The sequence below is a fragment of the Neovison vison genome, chromosome 14 (genome assembly GCF_020171115.1).
Source record: "Neovison vison isolate M4711 chromosome 14, ASM_NN_V1, whole genome shotgun sequence".
Taxonomy (NCBI): Eukaryota; Metazoa; Chordata; class Mammalia; order Carnivora; family Mustelidae; genus Neogale; species Neogale vison.
Genome location: NC_058104.1, coordinates 9,020,356 through 9,038,370, shown reverse-complemented (window position 1 = coordinate 9,038,370; position 18,015 = coordinate 9,020,356). Strand labels below are relative to the sequence as shown.

Genomic DNA, 18,015 nt, shown 5'->3' with positions numbered 1-18,015 from the left:
GTGAGGAATTTCCAGTGTCCTCAGGAATAGTTCCATTTGACCAAAATTAATTAGAATCCATTTCCTTCTGAAGCTAGGAGTGAGGGCAGATGTGGCCGTTAGACCCCGCTTTTGCTCAGATGGCAGATTGAGGGTGCCCATAGAGAGAAAAATGGACGTTGGAGGTTTATTTTTTCATGCCAAGCACACAGTGGGCCCTTCATGTATGTGTGAAGATCGTCCAAGAGCAATGGGGTGTGGGATGGGAGAGGTGGGGTGCTTGGGGCCAGCCAGGTTTGTCCTGGCGTGCATCTGTGCGGGGGACTGTGTGCACCAGACATCTCTCCGTGTATGTGACCAGGGCTGGAGAGAAAGTGCAAGTCAGCACGTTTCTGAGCAGCGCTCTTTGTCTCTCTACATGGGGGCTAGACAAGGGCACACCTGAGTGTGTAGAATATTTCAGCTGTACCACGGACAGCCTTTCTGAACCTTCCTGGTCTCGATATCCACATCTAAGGCGGCGGACAAAACGACGCCTGGGACGCGGTTCAAACTCTCCAGCACGACACACCCAAAGGTACTGGGAGGAGAGATGAACCGAGGCTGGTTGTGAGTTGATCATGGCTGAAACTGCACGATGGGGACCCGGGAGTGCATCGTACTTTCTCTCTCTACTTGGGGGCCTGTTTGCGAACTGTCACCATGATCCACCTTTCCAAAATAAGGACAGGAGAGAGTAACGGTACCTTCCCCACAGAGCTACTGGGGAAACCGCTGGAGATACGACAATAACGGCGGAGCAGCACCGCATCGTGTACGGTGTGCTTATGGGGTGGCCGGGAGCCCAGCGGAGCCCCCCGAGTGGGTAAGTAAGTTCCTTCCCGCTCTCCTCCGTCTCGGTAGGCCAATGGCAGCAAGAGCCTACAAGTAAGGGAATCCCGGGCCTCCGCAAACTCCTCCCCTTTGACTCCGCCCTCCACGGCCCCTCCCTCCGAGGAAGTGCCGGGCTGGGGCCCAGCAGGTGTGGGGTTAAGCCCGTTCGGGGGCCCCGGGAGCGGCAGCGGCAGCCGCGGCAGCCGCAACTGCACCAGCAGCGGTGGCGGCAGCTCTGGCCCCGGGCCAGCTGGCCGGGAGCCCCAGGAGGCAGGGAGGGCGGAGGAAGGGGAGGAAGAGGGGAAGGAGGAGGAGGAGGAGAGGAGCAGTCAGCAGGCCCGAGGAGGCAGGACTTCCTGGTGTGGGGGTTGTCAACAGCCCGGAGAGAGAAAGGCGGAGAGACCGAAGCGAGAGGCGCTGAGGAGCGGAGAGAGACCCAGCCGAGCCACGCGGGGGAGATCTGGGAGACCCACTCGCCCCAGCCACCCAGGCGGCTCCACCTGGAGGATCCCGGGTGGGGGGGCAGAGCCGCCTCTTCCGCACCGGTCCGGAGACCCTCGGGGCTTCAGAGGCCGCGCCGGGCTCCGCCGAGGAGCGGGGGTGCCGTCTTTTCCGGAGAGCAAACTTTTTACGGAGATGCCTTCCGGGGCGAAGTGCGGCCCCCGAAGAGAACCGGACAGCCTCTGATCGCCCGCTGCGCCCCCCACGCTGCTGGGGCCAAGAGGCCCCAGGGGAAGGACAGCCCGACGTCTTAGGCGGCCGGGACCCCAGCTCGGTGGCCGAGGCCGAGAGGTAGGGCTCTGGACTGGGCGGGGCGCCGGGGCAGCGGGGCAGGGCCTGCCCCAGGGATGGGGGAGCTGGGGTGCGGGGGGCCTGGACACCCAGCAGAGGCCTCTGGGCGGCGGGGCCAGGCTGAGCAGGAGCTTCACCCCTGCTCAGCCGAGGCCCTGGAGCCCCCCTGCCTTTGGGCGACTCGGTCCTGTGAGTCTGAATGCCAGACTAGAAATGCCCAACCTTGGGTCTGGGCCGCCCCTTCCTACTCTCTGGGACCGCTGGGGTCTTCAGGTCTCTTCCGTCTCTGCCTGTCTCTTTGTCTCTGGGTCTCTGGTGGTTTCCCCTTCCTCCCCCATCCTGCTCCCCAGAGAGGAAGCCCCGGAGGTGGCCTGCCCACTGCTTTCTCACACACACACACACACACACACACACTCTCTCTCTCTCTCTCTCTTTTTCCAGTTTGCAAACTCAGCTCTGGAGTTGGGCAGCACCCGCGGCAGGAAAAACCTGCCCCTGCCCCCACCTCCCGCCGCCTCCCCTGCCTTGTGCTCCCTTCACCAACCAGGCACCCCCAGTTCCTGCAAAGCCCTCCTGCCATGTCGGACTCAGATGTCCCCAGGGGCCCTGATGCCCCCGCCATGTGGCCCCCCTGTTCCAGGGGTGCCTGAGCCCTTTCGAGGAGCCCCAGCTGCACCCCCCGCCCACCTTGGCCGAATCCTGAGCCCCAGGGACCATGAGTGGGGGCAAGAAGAAGAGTAGTTTCCAAATCACCAGCGTCACCACGGACTATGAGGGCCCAGGGAGCCCAGGGGCTTCTGAACCCCCTGCCCTGCCGGCCCCCACCGGGCCCCCACCCCGTCTGCCTAACGGGGAGCCCAACCCCGAGCCAGGGGGCAAGAGCACCCCCCGGAACGGCTCCCCACCGCCTGGGGCCCCTGCCTCCCGTTTCCGGGTGGTAAAGCTGCCCCACGGCCTGGGAGAGCCTTATCGCCGAGGCCGTTGGACGTGTGTGGATGTTTACGAGAGAGACCTGGAGACCCCCGGCTTCAGCCGGCTCTTGGAGGGAGTTCGAGGGGCCTCGGGAGGCACTGGGGGCAGGTCTTTGGATTCCAGGTTGGAGCTGGCCAGCCTGGGCCTTGGTGCCCCGACCCCGCAGCCTGGCCTGTCCCAGGGCCCCACCTCCTGGCTCCGTCCGCCCCCCTCCTCCCCTGGACCTCAAGCCCGTTCCTTCACCGGGGGGCTGGGCCAGCTGGCCGTGTCTGGCAAGGCCAAGGGGGAGACACCCCCGCTGTCAGCCTCCCCACCCCAGCAGCGCCCCCCAGAGCCCAGGACTGGGGAGAGCGCGGGCACGTCCAGGGCTGCCACGCCCCTGCCCTCCCTGAGGGTGGAAGCGGAGGCTGGGGGCTCGGCGTCGGGGACCCCTCCACTGTCCCGATCAAAGGATGGCGCCCTGCGGCTGAGAATGGAGTTGGCTGCTCCAGAGGAGATGGGGCAGGTAAGAGCTGGGTTCTGGGGTTGGGGGAGACACCTGAGGGTCGGGGTGGGGGTGGGGTGCTGGGCCTGACCTCGGGCCTGGGCCTTCCTGCCTCCGCCTCCACGCCACCCTCTCCCCACTTGATTGACATCTGTCTGTCAGGTCTGGTAGCCCCTCTTTTCCTGCCCTCTCCCTGGGAAACCCGTTCTACCTTTCACACAGCCGCCTTTTCTTTCTCAGGCTCCCCCTGCCCCTACATTCTGCCTTTTTTTCCTTTCTCTTTGGCCTTTAATTTGTTATCTTTGCCCCCCCATCTCCATTTTCATGTAGCCCAGTGTTGTCCCCCCATCACAAAGACGTGGCCTCCTCACTTTGGCCCTCACCTTCTGTCTTGGTTTCACAAACCCTTCTGGCTTCTGGCATGGAGGGTGGCGGTCCCAGGTGGGGCTGGGTGCTTGGGTCTCTCGGAGAGGAGCTGCCTAGGTTGGTGGGGAGGGGTCAACAGGGGGCATTCCACTGAGTCTCCTGGCAGCGCCTTTCCAAAGATGGGGGGTCTCTCCTCATTAGCCGCCCATCCCAGCCCCATCTGCGGCTTTGTCCAAGTCAGATGTCTCCAAGGACCTGAGGAATTGGGTGGGTTGTGGGCTTGGTGGTTTGGATTTCCACCCCCCCTTGTCTGTCTCTGGTCCCTGCATCTAGGCCTCGCCACCAGTGATAACGTGGGGGGGGGGGTTGGTGGCCACCAGGGAGTGGGAGAGAGGCAGGAAGCAATGGAGAAAGAGTTAAATCCTCTGCTCTTTCTGCTTCCTGTCTCCAAAAGAGGAACAAGTCTGGGCTGGGGGCAGGATGCCTGGGTCCCTGGGGTGGGCGTGGGCAGCCAGGGATGTGGGGGATGGATGTGTCTGTCCTGAAGGAGAAAATAACACCTTGGACTTCAGGAGGAGAGGCAGGGAGTGTGAGGATGAGAACTTTCCCCCCTTCCTGGCCTTGGGCACAAACCACAGTATAAAAATAACCTGGGACTGGATGTCTGGGCCCTGTCAGGACCGGTCAGGACCGGCTCCCCCCACCCCCTCTTGGCCTCAAGCTCACATCTCTCATGCTGCGCCCCCTACTTTTCTGGAGCTTTCATTCCGTTCCTACCCCAGGGGAGAAGATGCTCTTTCCTTTACTGGTCTCTGTCCCCAGGCTCTTCCAGCACAAGCCCCCTTTGCCCCAGTCTCTCTGTGTCCTTAAGCCCTGCCTGAGCTTCCCTTGGGCCTGCAGACCTTCCTCTCTGCTCAGCACCCCAGACCCCTGCCCTTTCCCCACATCCTGATCCCTCCCTGTGCGCACGCATCTGTGCGGCTGTTTCCTGGCCCCGAGTCTGGCTACCTTCCACACTCCCCTATGTCTCTTCTCTCTCAAGGGAGAGGCTGGGAGGAGGTGGGGGGAGGGGGGACACCACCTGGGCCCCCTTCCTCTACTCTGTCCTTCTAACCACTCTGGACTCTCTGTTCTTGGCTTTTCCGAGAAGCCCGGACCTCCTGGGGCCTCACAGAGGCGGCTTGTTCCTGTGGCCCCCGCCCTTTGCAGCCACCCCCAGCGCCTGTTGGGCTGTGTGGGTCCATGCCCAGCCTCCGCCTCCCCCGCCCCCATCTCCGCCACCCAACTGCTCTCTCCCTGCCCCAGGGCCCAGCGCAGGAGCAGAACTTCACCTGAGTCTGAGAAGTTTGAGAGAAGAGGCCAGAATGGATAGCGTGGGGTGGTGGGCGGGGAGGACAAGTTTCTGAGGATTCATTCATTCTACAAATAGCTGTTGCACAAACCATAAACTCTGTTCTCTGGAGCTTACCTTCCAGCAGCAGGGAGGCAAAAATACTTTAATTTCAGATACCATTCTGTGCTCTTTAAAAAAAGAAAATGGCCCTCTGAGGAAGTGACATTTGAGTCGCTTTATTAAGTCACGTGACAGGAGACAGACACCCTCTGACTAGCCTCTGACTGAGGTGGTCTTGGGTCAGCAGGTGGAAGGGTGCTGGGTGCAGACCAGAGCCCCTCTCTGGTACTCTGATTCCGCATGGGCCGCTGCCCACCCAGTCCTCAGGATGGGCACTTTTGCCCTTGGCTCTGATACCTGCTTGGTGCCTCCACCAGACTTGGGGAAGAGAAGGCCTTTGGGGCAGGACTCCTGGGTTCTCAGAAGAGAGCGGAGGTATGTGGAGAGAGCTGGGGAGGTGGACTGTTAGGCAGATTGTAAGGTGGCTGGTTTCTTTCTTGCCCTTGACGTGATCGTTCCTCCCTCTCTTGTCTTCAGGTGCCCCCGCTCGACTCCCGCCCTGGCTCCCCAGCCCTCTACTTGTTCTCTGATGCCAGTCTGGTTCGCAAGTCTCCAGACCCCTTTGGAGCAGCAGCAGCCCAGAGTCTCAGCCTGGCCCGTTCCATGCTGGCCATCAGTGGCCACCTGGACAGCGACGATGATAGGTAGGTGGTCTCTGGGTCCCTACCCAGCCTCTGGGATGGCCGCATGAAACTGCCTGGTGGGTGTCCTTTCCCCAAGTTAAAATTTGGAGAGGACTTCTTCAACAGAGAAACCTGGCCTGGGCACAACCACTGGGCAGAGTTGATCTGGGACCCACTCCCTCTCTGTGGAGAGAGCTGGGTGGGACTCCCTGGCTTAGGATTGTCAAATCATGGGCTTTTTTTTTTTAGAGTTTGAAGGGAGTCATTGTTGTAAAATTCCAGAACTCTTGCAGATTTAGCAATCATTTGGTCAACCCTAAGAATTTACTGGCAGATGCGCTGGAGAGGAGAATAAGGGAGTGGGTCTCCTTCCGGTTCGTGCCTCCCTCTCCCTGCTGTTGAGGGGACGAACTCCTGCCTTCGGAGTGACATCCTTAGGGACCACGTGCATTAGCTCAGGATCCTAGGACCTGTAGTACCAAGAAAGCGCGTCCCTGAGGTTCTGTGCCCTGTGCTAGGGAGACCAGGAGGGCCGAGCCCTTCCTGCGGCCCAGCCGAAGCTGGGAGAGGATGGTTGTGGGACGCAGGGGAGCCCCAGCACAGCAGGATCTGCTGGGGTTTGCTCTTCAGGGGAGAATGTCTGTTCAGGGGAGAATGTCCGTTCAGGTCCGAGGCACGGTGGGCAGAACTTCCTGTTTCGAGGGCCAGGTTTCAACATAGGAATGTCAGCAAGCTGAAAAGGGAGGAACGAAATTGCAAGTCAGATAGGCGGGCTGCTCCCTTCTGGCTGTGGACTGATAGAAGGACTGGGGAGTCACCGCTTTTATTTTGGAGGGAGGAGTGGGACTTCCTGTTTGAGACTTGGGGGAGGGACTTCCTGTTTGGAAGGAACTAGGGGGTGGGGCTTAGCCCTGAGTTTTGTGGGTGATGGGGGCACCTGTTGCAGAAGGGAGTCTCTCCTGCCTATCTGCCTGCACAGGAGGCCTCCCCCCCCCCGCCCCAGCCACCCCCTCTGCCCCGGAATGAGGGACTAAGTCTCGCCCTAGGAAGGAGCTTGTGCCCGTGCGGGGAGGCGGCGGCAGAGAGGAAAGGGGAGGGGTGGGGGGGGGCAGTGGGTTGGAGGGCCAGGGCCTGGTGGTGGCTGGTGGAGAATGAGGGACTCAGCGGGGCAGGGCAGTGCTGTTTCTGGGCTCCCAGCTCTCAGGAATGTCTGAGGTGTGAGGTTGGCCAGGGCCAGGCCAGTCACCTGCCCCCATTGCTATTCTGGGCACTTCCCACCCTCACTCCCTCCCACTTGGGAGGTTCCCTGGCACGGGGGCTCCCTATCCCTCTCCACCCCTGTTGATTTCAGAGCCCAGCCTCCCTGCTTCTCCTTAGAGGGCTCAGCCTCCAGGAGCCTTCTCAGTCAGCTCTATTCTTTTGGCTCATCCCCTCCCTCTCTCTCTCCCTCCCTCTGTCCCACCCCCTCCCCACACCCCAGTCTGACCGGTCAGGCACCCAGCCTCAACTTTATCCTGCTCCACTCGGGAGCCTCTGGGGCTCTGGTTTAGCCCAGCCCCTCTCTTGCCCCACCCTGCTGGGCCAGGAGGTAGGACTGGGTTGGGCCACCCCCTTGGTCGCCTTGGAATGAGGCACGTAGCCCCCACCTCATCTCTCTGGTGTGCCCAGAGCTGGCAGGAGAACAGGGTCTGAGTGGCATGGAATCTCCCTTTCAAGAGGGAAAGTGGGCTGGGCAGTTGAGTGCCTGGATCCCAGATGGGAAATTGGGGATGCCTGCCAATCTCAGAATCGGGGGGGTGGGAGGAGAGAGGGTGCCTGGTGAATGGTAAATGTTCACGTGCTCCTGGGTGGCAAGAACCTTGGTGTCCCCAGCAGGGCCTGGCAGTTGCAACGTACTTCAATAAGTGGATGGATAGACGAGTGGATGGGGTGGGGGGTAGATGGCCAGGATGGGGGACCTAGGCATTATGTAGGGAATGAATCCCAAGGACTTGGGAAAGGAAAAGTACATTTATCCACTGCCTCCTTGGGGTCAGCTGCTACATTTTATGTCACTGAAGCAGCCCCATGATCCCCGCTTCCCAGATGAAGCAGCTAAAACTCAGGAAGAAGGTTTTAGAAACTGACCCAAGGTCCCCAAGCTAGTTAAGTGCCAGGACTGCCTTCAGAGCCTGGGTCTGACCCCAAAGCCGGATTCTCCATTTTCCTCCTGGGATGCCTGTGTCGCCTGTGTCCCCAAGAGAAGAGGAGGCCGTCATCTCCAGCGTGCCTTTTCTCTCCAGGACAGGGGCAGGGACAGCTCTCCTAAGCTGGGCAAGAAGCCACCCCCCTGCCACAACACACACACTCTCTCCTGGCCCCACCCCAAGGCACCAGAGATCCGGGAGTGAGTAGTACAGTGAGGGGAGCCGGATGCCACTAGGTTGGCTTCCGGCCCATCCCCTGCAGGCTCCTTAGAGCATAGCTAGGGAGTGGGGCTGGCCCTTGTCCCCATGATCAGAACCTTTCCACATCTCCAGATGTCCTGTTCTTCATCTGATCGCATTTTAAGGCTGTTTCATTTGACCTTCAAAAAGGAAGACCAGCCTCTAGGGCTGTCCTTGTCCCAGAACCCAAGAGTCCTCCTGACAGCCAGAGTCCTACGCTGTGCATATCAAGCAGGCCCAACCCCACTCACATTGGAAGTCATTGTCTTGGACACGTAAAGTCATGATGTTTTCCCAGAAGGTGGCAACAGGTGTCTTGAAGGAGGGGGTGTTTTGTGCTAATGCACACAGTCTTCTTTTTTGGGCTTGTCGTCTTTGGGGCTGATCCCACCCGGCCAGCTCCAAGCTTCAGGGTCCTGACTTTGCCTGGGAATCCCCGCACAGTGCCTCCTGCTTACCTACTGTGAGGCGGGAGAGGCTCTGAAAGGGAGCGTTTGGCTTGCCAGCCAGAGTCCTGGTCCCTTGAAGTGTTCACGTTAGAATGTGACAGTGGAAAGTGCTGTCAAAAACTCTCCAGCGCTAGACAAACGGGAGATAGTCATCTATCAGCCAACAAATGTTTATTGTTGTACTATTCCTTTATTTCTGGCAAGTACAAACAACTCACTTGGCATCTCTACCTGAGTGTCCGCCAAGCAAGGCCACTGTTCCTGTTCCTGTGAATCTTCCCCTTCTCAGTGTGTGTGTGTGTGTGTGTTGGGGGGTGGGTCCTGTGGTCGCTCAGTCTCCACCCAGGTGTCTCAGATCGAAATAGCTTAAAAAACTGCCCTGGCTCTCCAGCTGGCTGGCTCAGCCTCCACTCTTAAATTTGCCCCATTCCACCTCCCCGCCCCCCAGCCCGAGGAGTTCCAGTGTCCTTTCCTTACCCTGCCCTGTCCCACTCTCTCAGGCCTGGTCACCCCCTTGGTCCTCCACCTGTCAGCGCCTTCTGCACCCAGAGCTTGGACAGGAAATGGAAAATTCCCAGCTCCCTCCTGCTCCCTTCCTGGCTCCAGGGCCGCCTCCAAGGGTCACCTTGAATGGAGCGCTCATTCCCCCAACAGGGAAGCGAGCTGGAGCCGACAATCAGGAGAAGGGGCTCGAAGAGGGAGCACAAGAGTGGGGGGGCTGCTGCGTGTTGAGACCACCCACTCTGAGAGGGGCAAAGCTGGGGGCTTCAGGGCAGGATGGATCCTGCAGCACTGGGAGGCCTGGGTGTAGAGCTGGCCCCAGGGCCAAGGGAGAAGCTGGAGAGGGATGTTTCTTGAGGCTTGGGATGAGCCAGGAGCCCGAGACTTGGGTGGTGACAAGCGGGAGACTTGGGTAGGGCAAGCCAGAAAGGCTCCTGGAGGCCCTTGGCTTCAGAGCATAAGACATGCTTGAGGGATCCCCAGGCTGGCCCTGGGAACCCTTCCGCCGGGCCTGAGTCGACCCCTGCTGGCCATTCCACAAACTGCAGCCAGACCTGCTCTCCCCTGTCCTTGCTCCCAAGGATCAGCAGCCCCGGCTCCAGTTCCCACGTCCAGCCTCATCTTCCCACCTCTCCTCAAGCCTCTGTTCCCTCCAAGACCCCAGACTGCAGACCCGAGACCCAGGTTCCACACCCATAGCCTGTGCTTGTCTTTCAGTGCTGTTTTTGTTGCCCCGGTGACCTTTCCATTTCCCTTCTCCCTGACTGTGGGGTTGGAAGGGGGAGGAAGACCTTCTGTGGCCAGGCTGCAGGGGTCACCCACAATGTGGGCTTTGCATCTGGGATGGGGGTGTGGGTTGCTGACAGTCCAAGGAAGATGACCAGTATGTCAGAAATGTCCGCCATCCCAGCTGAGTGCAGCTGAGAGCTTGAGGGAGGCCAGTATTGGCCCAGAGGGGCGGACGGGGTGAGGTTCAGGTAGGTCTCCCCAGGCCAGACTCTCCCTCACCCTTCACAGTCCTCCGTGACCCAGGCCTCTGGCCCCAGAGCCCCTCCCCTGACCCAGCCCACCAGCTGACTTCCCTCAGCCTGCCCCTTTCCCTCTGCTCTGGGATTGGTGCCAGGGTGAGAAGGGGACACTGGCACTGACCGCGTCTGGGAATTCCCGCCCACCGTGGAGTCGGTGGGAGGGGGTCCCCGTGTCCCCGAGGAGCCAATAGCAGCCAGGCTTTGCCCTGGGGGGCGGTGTATATCTTTCAGACAAGCACCCCCTGGGCACTCTCTCCTCTCTGCCTGCCTGGCACCAGCCAGACCCCGCTCTGCCGCGGGGGGCTTTGAGCCCCCCAGGCAGTCCTTCTGATAACAGCCCTCTCCCTTTGGGGGGGGGGGGCCTAAAGCCCTTTTCCTTGGGGATGGCCCAGCCAGGCATCTCTGTCAAGTCCCTGGTGTCATCTTATGAGACCCGAGTGGTGGGGATGGCTCCAGGGCCTCCCCGGAAAAGGGGCTGTGTCTCCTCTCCTTGTTCCCCTCGGGGAGCATCCCCTATCCGGGGGGCATCTGCATCCCCACCCCACCGGGGTTTGGGGGGGCCTGGGCAGCGGCCCTCACCCCGCCGGGGGATGGACAAAACCCTCCTCTCCCTGATTCTCTACTGTCACAGGTACAGGCAGGGGTGTGGGCGGGAGGCTGCGGCGAGTGGGGTTTGTGCAGGAGGCCGGAGCCTGCTCGGAGAAGCACCTGGAAGGCAGCCGGCTGGGGTGTCCAGACACCTGTCTTGGCCCCCACTCTCCCTCCTCACCTCTCAACTCCCTGTGTCTCTCCAGCGGCTCCGGAAGCCTGGTTGGCATTGACAACAAGATCGAACAAGCCATGGTAAGAGAAGCCATCTTGGTTCCAGGAGGTTCCGGCTCCTGTCCTGCTGCCCCACCCCTGCTGTCCTCGTTAGGGAGGACGAACTCCTCGCTCCTCAGTGTGCTCCCAGCTGGGTTCCCTCCTGTGCCCAGCTCAACTCCTGCTCTCCCTTGGCCCCTGGCCCTGCCCCCATCTCTGTCTTCAGGCCCTGACCTTGTCTTTGTCCAGCATCCTTGTACCCCACAAACCTTCGCCACCCCCTGCCCCCGCCTCTTCCCTGCTTTTCTCCTTCTCCAGTGGTCCTTCATCACTTGGGAACAGGGGCATCGGTCACACCCAGGCCCTTGAGGCATGGGGGGTAGCCTGGGACCCCTGACTGTTTGTCTGTCCCGGGCCCCCAGGACTTGGTGAAGTCCCACCTCATGTTTGCGGTCCGGGAGGAGGTGGAGGTCCTGAAGGAGCAGATCCGCGACCTGGCAGAGCGGAATGCTGCGCTGGAGCAGGAGAACGGGCTGCTGCGTGCCCTGGCCAGCCCTGAGCAGCTGGCCCAGCTGCCCTCCTCGGGAGTCCCACGGCTTGGGCCCCCTGCGCCCAATGGGCCCTCCGTCTGAGCCTCCCTTCCCTCACAATGTGCCTTTGGGGGCTCCCACAGCTGCCAGGCCTTGGGCCAGCTGCCTGCCTGCCCCCTCTTCCATGCAGCTTTAATTAATGCCTCCTGATCCCTGGGGATGGGAGTTGAAGGCTCAGAATTGGCCTGCCCCCTCCAACTCCTCCTCAATCTCCCCCTGGTGCCCAGGGACTGGGCTGTGGCATCCCCAGGCCTTGGAGGAGGGAGGGCGGGCTTTGGGATGGGGTGTTAGATGGAGCCCTCCTCCTGCCTCCCAAGGTGTCCGTGTTCTGGGGCCCCTGGCAGTAGGGGGACTGGGGGAGTTGGGAGTCTCCCTGGCAGACACCCCATCCCCACCTTGTTCCCTCAGAGTACCCCCTTCTCCTCGGCCCAGGGGAGGGAGTGTGGACAGTCTGCAAGTTCTGGGATTCAGGTTGTTATTAAAATAATAATTATAATTAAAAAATCCGAAGAAACTTGAATCTGGAGGTTGGCATCTTGTTGCTTGTGGGGGAAAGACGGAGGCTGGGGGCTCCCTCGGAGAGCTTGTCCAGACTGGGGGGGGGTTGAATGTGGCTTAGAGTGGTCAGGGGACTTGGGGGGTGTGCCAAGGGCCCAAAGGGAGTCAGTGGCCTGGGTCCTGGGAAGGGGCAGGCAGGCCGGCGGGGGTTGGGGGGGGCGTTAGCCCACGTGCTGGTCGGGGGGCAGGGAAACAATGAGGCCTTTGGTGATTGTGAAGGATCCACCTCCAGCTTCCCAGTGTGTCCCCTCTGCGGGTTGGATCCCGGTGGCGGCTTGGGGGCGGGGCTGGGGGCCCTGAATGGGCCCCTTGTCTCAGCGCTGGGTGTGGGCCAGGCTCCCCCGGGCACACAGTGCCCTCGCCAGGCCTGGCCGGCCTCCGTGGCTTCCACCCTCCTCTGGCTGAGGACCGGCCCTGTGGGTGAAGGGGGGCCCCTCCTTGACAGCCTGGCTGGGCTTCTGCCACTGGCAGCAGAGGCAGGTAGGGAGGAGGACCCCATCTAGTGGGGAAGGGGGGAAAGCAGCAGCCTGTGTGTCAAAGCAGCTTGGCCCCAGACTAGAGGGGACCCGCATGGACAGTGGGATACCGGAGGCCACCCCAGGTTGGACTTTCCACCCTATAGCTCCCTAGATGGATGCCGTTGGGCAGGTTTTTTGTGTTTTCTGCATCTCCGCTTCCTCTTGGGTAAAAGACCTACCGGAGTGCTGCGGGGGTGATCACGTGACATCGTATGTGGGGACTGTTCAAATGTTAATTTCCCTTGCCTGCACCTTGGGGAAGGAGGGCTGAGGGCACAGGGATTGGCTCCGTGGGTCCTGGAAGGGCCTCGGGGGTTGGGGTCAGGGCCAGGCGGGGTCACACAATGGGCTAGAACTCTGCCTTCCTCTGAGTTCTCATCCACTTTGACTCCTCTCCCTGTCTCAGGGAGGGGAGGTAGGACTCAGGATGAGTTGTCAGTGAAGGCTTTCCCCCTGGATTCTCTATTTTTTTCTTCTCGGCTGTGCCTGAAGCCCCCAAGAGACCTCTCAGGTGGTGGCCACTGGCCTGCAGCCTGTTCCCCTCCACCCTTGGTACCACATGCTTGTCCTGCCCCCTACTTGATGTTCGTGTATTGGGAGAAATGGCTGTGGTAATGAGGTTCTTCCGATGGATTTGGCGAAAGATTACTCGCTGGGTGAGTTTCAGAGAGTCCCCCTTCCTCGTGCCATGCTGGGGTGGGAGGCGCTGGGCTGTGACCTCTAGGTCACAGAAACCCATTTGGGGAGGAGGTGGGGACACTCGTGGCCCCTTCCCATCTGTGATCGCCTCTCTGCCAACCGTTGTGCCCCGCCCCCCTCCTCTCCCTGTCCTGGGTCTTAGGTTTTCTTCTGGAAACACAAAGCTAAGTCCACCGTCTTGGAACACTCTGACTCCCAGAAAAGTGTAGTGAAGGTGGAGAAGACTCCCATAGTGACTGACACGTTCAAGTTGGTTGAGACGTGCGAGGAGGCTAAGGTCTCCAAGACCGAGGAGACCCCCAAGGCAGCCGATGCCGTCACGCTGGTCAGATCAGCGGATCACGTCGAGGTGGAGCAGAAACGTGGGGGCCGATCCCTGCTGCAGCTGCCCCGGACAGCTGTCAAGTCCGTCTCCACACTCATGGTCTCGGCCCTGCAGAGCGGCTGGCAGATGTGCAGCTGGAAGGTCGGTCGGCACCATATTCCCCTGGTTCCCAGCGGGTCTGGCCCCCCATGACTCCCTCCCCCCCTCCAGCCACTTGGCAGACATTGGTTTTGTGTGCCTGCCAGGCACTGAGGTGGGCAGCCGAGGGTACAGGGTGAACAAGGTTTACCCCAACTAAGGGAGCTCCAGACAAGGTCACGGGCGTTGTTGGTTCAGTGTGTTAGGGGGTGTGACACGGGAGGTCAGGGGTCTGTGGGAGCATCTCATTCAGACTCAGGGAGTCCAGGAAGACCATCCTTAGCAGAAGAAGGGGGTGAAGCTGAGATCTGAAGGTTTTGGCCCCATCTTGGGGCGGAGTGGGGGAGGGAGTGATGGGGTGCATTCCATGAAGATAGACTAGCAGGTGGGTTGGGGTGGGGGTCTGGCCCAGCGGGGGATGGGTTTGGGCAGTCCTGGGGCCAGGGACCAGCTTGTACAAGGCAGAGTGGTTGGCCATCTGTGGAGTTTGGATTTGACCTTGAGAGCGCTGGGAGCCCTGTAGACATTTGAGCAGAAGAGTGTATCTCAGCTTCTCAGATCTGAATTTAGAAAGCTTGCATGCTCTCATAGGTTGTGGTGTGGCTGCCCTGGAAACATTTTGATAGTTTCTTTTCTTTTTTTTTTTTTGAGATTTTATTTATTTATTTATTTTTAAAAAGATTTTATTTATTTGTCAGAGAGAGAGAGCACATGTAAGCAGGCAGAGTGGCAGGCAGAGGCAGAGAGAGAAGCAGGCTCCCCACTGAGCAAGGAGCCCGATGCGGGACTTGATCCCAGGACCCTGGAATCATGACTTGAGCCAAAGGCATTGGCTTAACTGACTGAGCCACCCAAGCATCCCCCCTGGTGGCGGTTTTTTTGTTTTTTTTTTTTTAAGATTTTAAAAAGCGAGCAAGAGAGAGAGGGAGCACAGAAAGAGAGGGAGAAGCAGATTCCTGCTGAGCAGAGAGCCCGACACGGGACTTGATCTCAGGACCCTGCTCTTTCCCCTCTATATGTACTGTATGATTGTGTTTATATTCTATACCACTCTTGAAATAACAAAATTATATAAATGGAGACTTAATGAATGATTATGTGGTTGTCAGAGCCTAAGGTAAGGGTTGGGGAGGTTGGTAGGTAGGTTGGTTGTAAAAGGGCAACATGATGACTTCTTTTTAAGAGTTATTTATTTATTTGACAGAGATCATAAGTAGGCAGAGAGGTAGGCAGAGAAAGAAGGGGATGCAGGCTCCCCACTGAGCAGAGAGCCCAATGCGGGGCTCCATCCCAGGACACTGAGACCTTGACCTGAGCAGAAGGCAGAGGCTTTAACCCACTGAGCCACCCAGGTGCCCCAACATGATGAATTCTTGAGTTGATGAAAATGTTTTGTGGCAGTGGATGACATGAACTTGTGTTTGTGAGATAGAATTGGGTAGAATTTAATACACCCACAACGGAGTACAAGCAAAAGGGGAAATGTGGATAAGATCCGCGGATTGTGTCAGTGTCAGAATCCTGACGGTGATCCCGTACTAGAGTTTCGCAAGATTTTACTATTGGGGGAGTTTGGGTGAAGAACATAGGAGGAATCTGGTATTTCACAATTCATCGGACTACAAGTCTCTCAAAGTCAGAAATGTAATTTTAAAAAGGGAAGTGTCTGGATGACTACCAAGCCAACTTATTTTGGCCTTGAATGAAATATTACAGCACTAATAATAAAGTTCACTTGGCACCCTGTGATGGGTGGGTCAGAAGAGGACAAGAGGAGGGGCGCCTGGGTGGCTCAGTGGGCTAAAGCTTCTGCCTTCAGCTCAGGTCATGATCTCAGGGTCCTGGGATCGAGTCCCACATTGGGCTCTCTGCTTGGTGGGGATCCTGCTTCCCCCACCCGCGTCTGCCTCTCTGCCTACTTGTGATCTCTGTCAGATAAATAAATAAAATCTTGAGGCAGGCAGAGAGAGAGGAAGGGAAGCAGGCTCCCCGCCGAGCAGAGAGCCCAACGCGGGACTCGATCCCGGGACCCCGAGATCACGACCTGAGCCGAAGGCAGCGGCCCAACCCACTGAGCCACTGCCTACTTGTGATCTCTCTCTGTCAAATAAATAAATAAAAATAAAAATAAATCTTTAAAAATAAAATCTTGAAAAGGTAAAAAAAGGAAAAAGGGAAAAAAAAGGACAAGAAGAGAGGCAGGGTATTTAAGAGGTAGAATTGTTGTACCATCTTGTTGGATGACGGTGAAGAGGGAGGGAGAGACAGAAGTTAGAGCAGGCTGGAGGCAGTCACTGGGACAGAGAATGAAGGAGCAAGAGCAGACTTAGGGGAACAAGTGATGAGTTGAGGGCATTGGGGCAAGATGAGCTGAGATGTCGGTGGGACATTTGCATGGAGATATCTAGAAGGCAGTGGGATATACAGGCCTGGAGGTGAGGAGGGGGCTCTGGACTGGAGTTGGAGGTCAGGGGGCCATTCTGTCCTTTTTTTTTTTTTTTTAAAGATTGATTTATTTGAGAGCACAAGCCGGGGTGCAGGGCAAAGGGGGAGAGACAGACCGACTCCCTGCTGAGCAGGGAGCCCCACACGGAGCTTGATCCCAGAACATTGGGATATGACCCGAGCTGAAGGCTTAACAGACTGAGCCACCCAGGTGCTCCAACCCGCCTTTCATTTTAACACAGTCTCCAGCAGCCATAGTGAGGACCCAAAGATGGGTGAGACATGGTGCCTGTCTTTCAGGAGCTCGAATTCTAGTGTTCAAAACAAACAGGTCTGCAGAACAAAGAGTGTATGACATGCCAGGTTTTGAGGGAAACCCAAGGGTAGAGACAAAGAACACCTAATGCAGCCTGGGAAGGCTTCCTGGAGGAGGCGGTGCCTGAGCTAGGCCTGATTTGGGGGCCGGGGGTAGCACTAAACAAGCCTGTGCGATTTCTCCCTAGACCAAGCTATTGACATGTGCACAATTTCTCTCTTTCTCTCACAGTCCTCTGTGAGCTCTACCTCCATTTCCTCCCAGATGAGGTCTGGGTCCGCTCTGGAGACGCCGGAGGCTGAGATGCTGCGGGAAGTCTACCTGGTGCTGTGGGCCATCCGGAAACAGCTGCGACAGCTGGCCCGCAGGCAGGAGAGGCGGAGGCGGCGCCACATCCGGGCCCACGGTGGCTCCCAACCTGAGGCAGTTCAGGGCCTGAAACAGGATGCCCGGAGTCCCCTCTAGGGGGGGACCCCATATCCTCCAAAAAGCCCCCGCCTCACTGTTAGGTAAGGTTGATAGGAGAGGTTAGGGCAGCAGGCCGGGAGTTGTGGGTGAGGAGAAGTTTTCATACTGTCACCTCTCATCGGGAGCCCAAGTCCAGGCCTGGGGTCCCACTTATTCCCCTTCATTCCATTTATTCAATTTGTAAAAAAAAAAAAAAAAAAAAAAAAAAAAAGTTATCAAAATATTGGGAAATAAATATCAAATATTTCTGAGTAAATGTAGAGTGTGTTTGTGGATGGCGAGAGGTAAAGAGGGGAACTCGGAGGGGCCGGGCGGGGCTCCTCAGGGGCTGGCCCAAATATGTGTGGGAGTAACTTGGGGGTTTGGGGGGGTTGGATCCCTATGTCCAGGCCCTGGGCCCAAACCCACTTCCAGGGGGCTGATTGCCTTTGGCAGCTCTGCCAGGCCAGCAACTCCGCGCACCTGTCACAGCAGCATCCCTTTACTGAAGATACGTGGTGTCCACCAGGTCCTGAGCCCAGGCTCTCCCTGGCAATCCTACCAAGACAGTTGTTTTGTACAGGTTGAAGGACCTGCCCAGGATCCTGGAGCAGGCGAGACCTGCGGGAAACTGCCTGCTCAGGTAGCCAGCCCCCTGCCCCGGTCCCTCTGGCGCTCTGGGGTTCCCCCATGGCGAGGTCAGTGGATCTGAAGACGCGGCAGCAGCTGGACACTCATCGGTACAGAAGGCTCCAAGGCCCTACTGGCCGCGCCCCCCACCCGAGAGAGGCCGAAAACTACAACTCCCAGGATTCCGGGAGGCGGCGGGAGCAGGGGCGGGAGCGGGAGGGGGGGGGACGTCGGGGAGATCGGGGGCGGGGCAGCTGCAGCGCGTCCGGTGAGGGTGCCAGCCTGGTTCCCGGGGATTGGGGAGGGGGAGGGGAGGTGCTCGGCAGGAGGCCGTGGCATTTTGGAGGAGGCTGGGGGGCGGGAGGGAACACAGGAGAGGTCGTGGAGCCGCAGGTCCCCTCTCGGATACTTAGTCTGCCCTCTTGCACGGCCACACGAAGGGCAGAGGTGGCTCCCCAAGGAAAAGAAGGGATATTTCACAAAGATTGCCAAATTAGGGTGTTCTGGGAGTTTGGGGGGTGCGGAGGGGAAGGTGGAAAGGATGCCGGCAGAGGCCCCGGAGAAGGGGGAGAGGGGGAGGAGGAGGGACGTTGCGGCTGGCA

At 58.9% G+C, this 18,015-nt stretch overlaps 2 protein-coding genes across 3 annotated transcripts; both read left to right on the top strand.

The window, feature by feature from the left end:
• The first annotated feature begins 1,169 nt into the window (after positions 1-1,169).
• TSC22D4 (TSC22 domain family member 4) lies at positions 1,170-11,857 on the top strand. Of its 2 annotated transcripts, XM_044232571.1 has the most exons (5): positions 1,170-1,644; positions 2,086-3,121; positions 5,397-5,563; positions 10,741-10,789; positions 11,170-11,857. In XM_044232571.1, exons 2-5 carry the CDS (start codon positions 2,360-2,362, stop codon positions 11,377-11,379), a joined length of 1,188 nt encoding a protein of 395 aa, XP_044088506.1. In that variant the 5' UTR covers positions 1,170-1,644; positions 2,086-2,359; the 3' UTR covers positions 11,380-11,857. The 2 variants fall into 2 exon arrangements, with proteins under 2 accessions (XP_044088506.1, XP_044088505.1); XM_044232570.1 differs by lacking the exon at positions 11,170-11,857 and having other exon boundaries at positions 10,741-11,156.
• A 193-nt stretch (positions 11,858-12,050) lies between these two features.
• On the top strand, positions 12,051-17,212 carry C14H7orf61 (chromosome 14 C7orf61 homolog). Its single transcript, XM_044232573.1, has 3 exons — positions 12,051-13,069; positions 13,255-13,578; positions 16,568-17,212. Exons 1-3 carry the CDS (start codon positions 13,016-13,018, stop codon positions 16,799-16,801), a joined length of 612 nt encoding a protein of 203 aa, XP_044088508.1. The 5' UTR covers positions 12,051-13,015; the 3' UTR covers positions 16,802-17,212.
• The last annotated feature ends 803 nt before the right edge of the window (positions 17,213-18,015 follow it).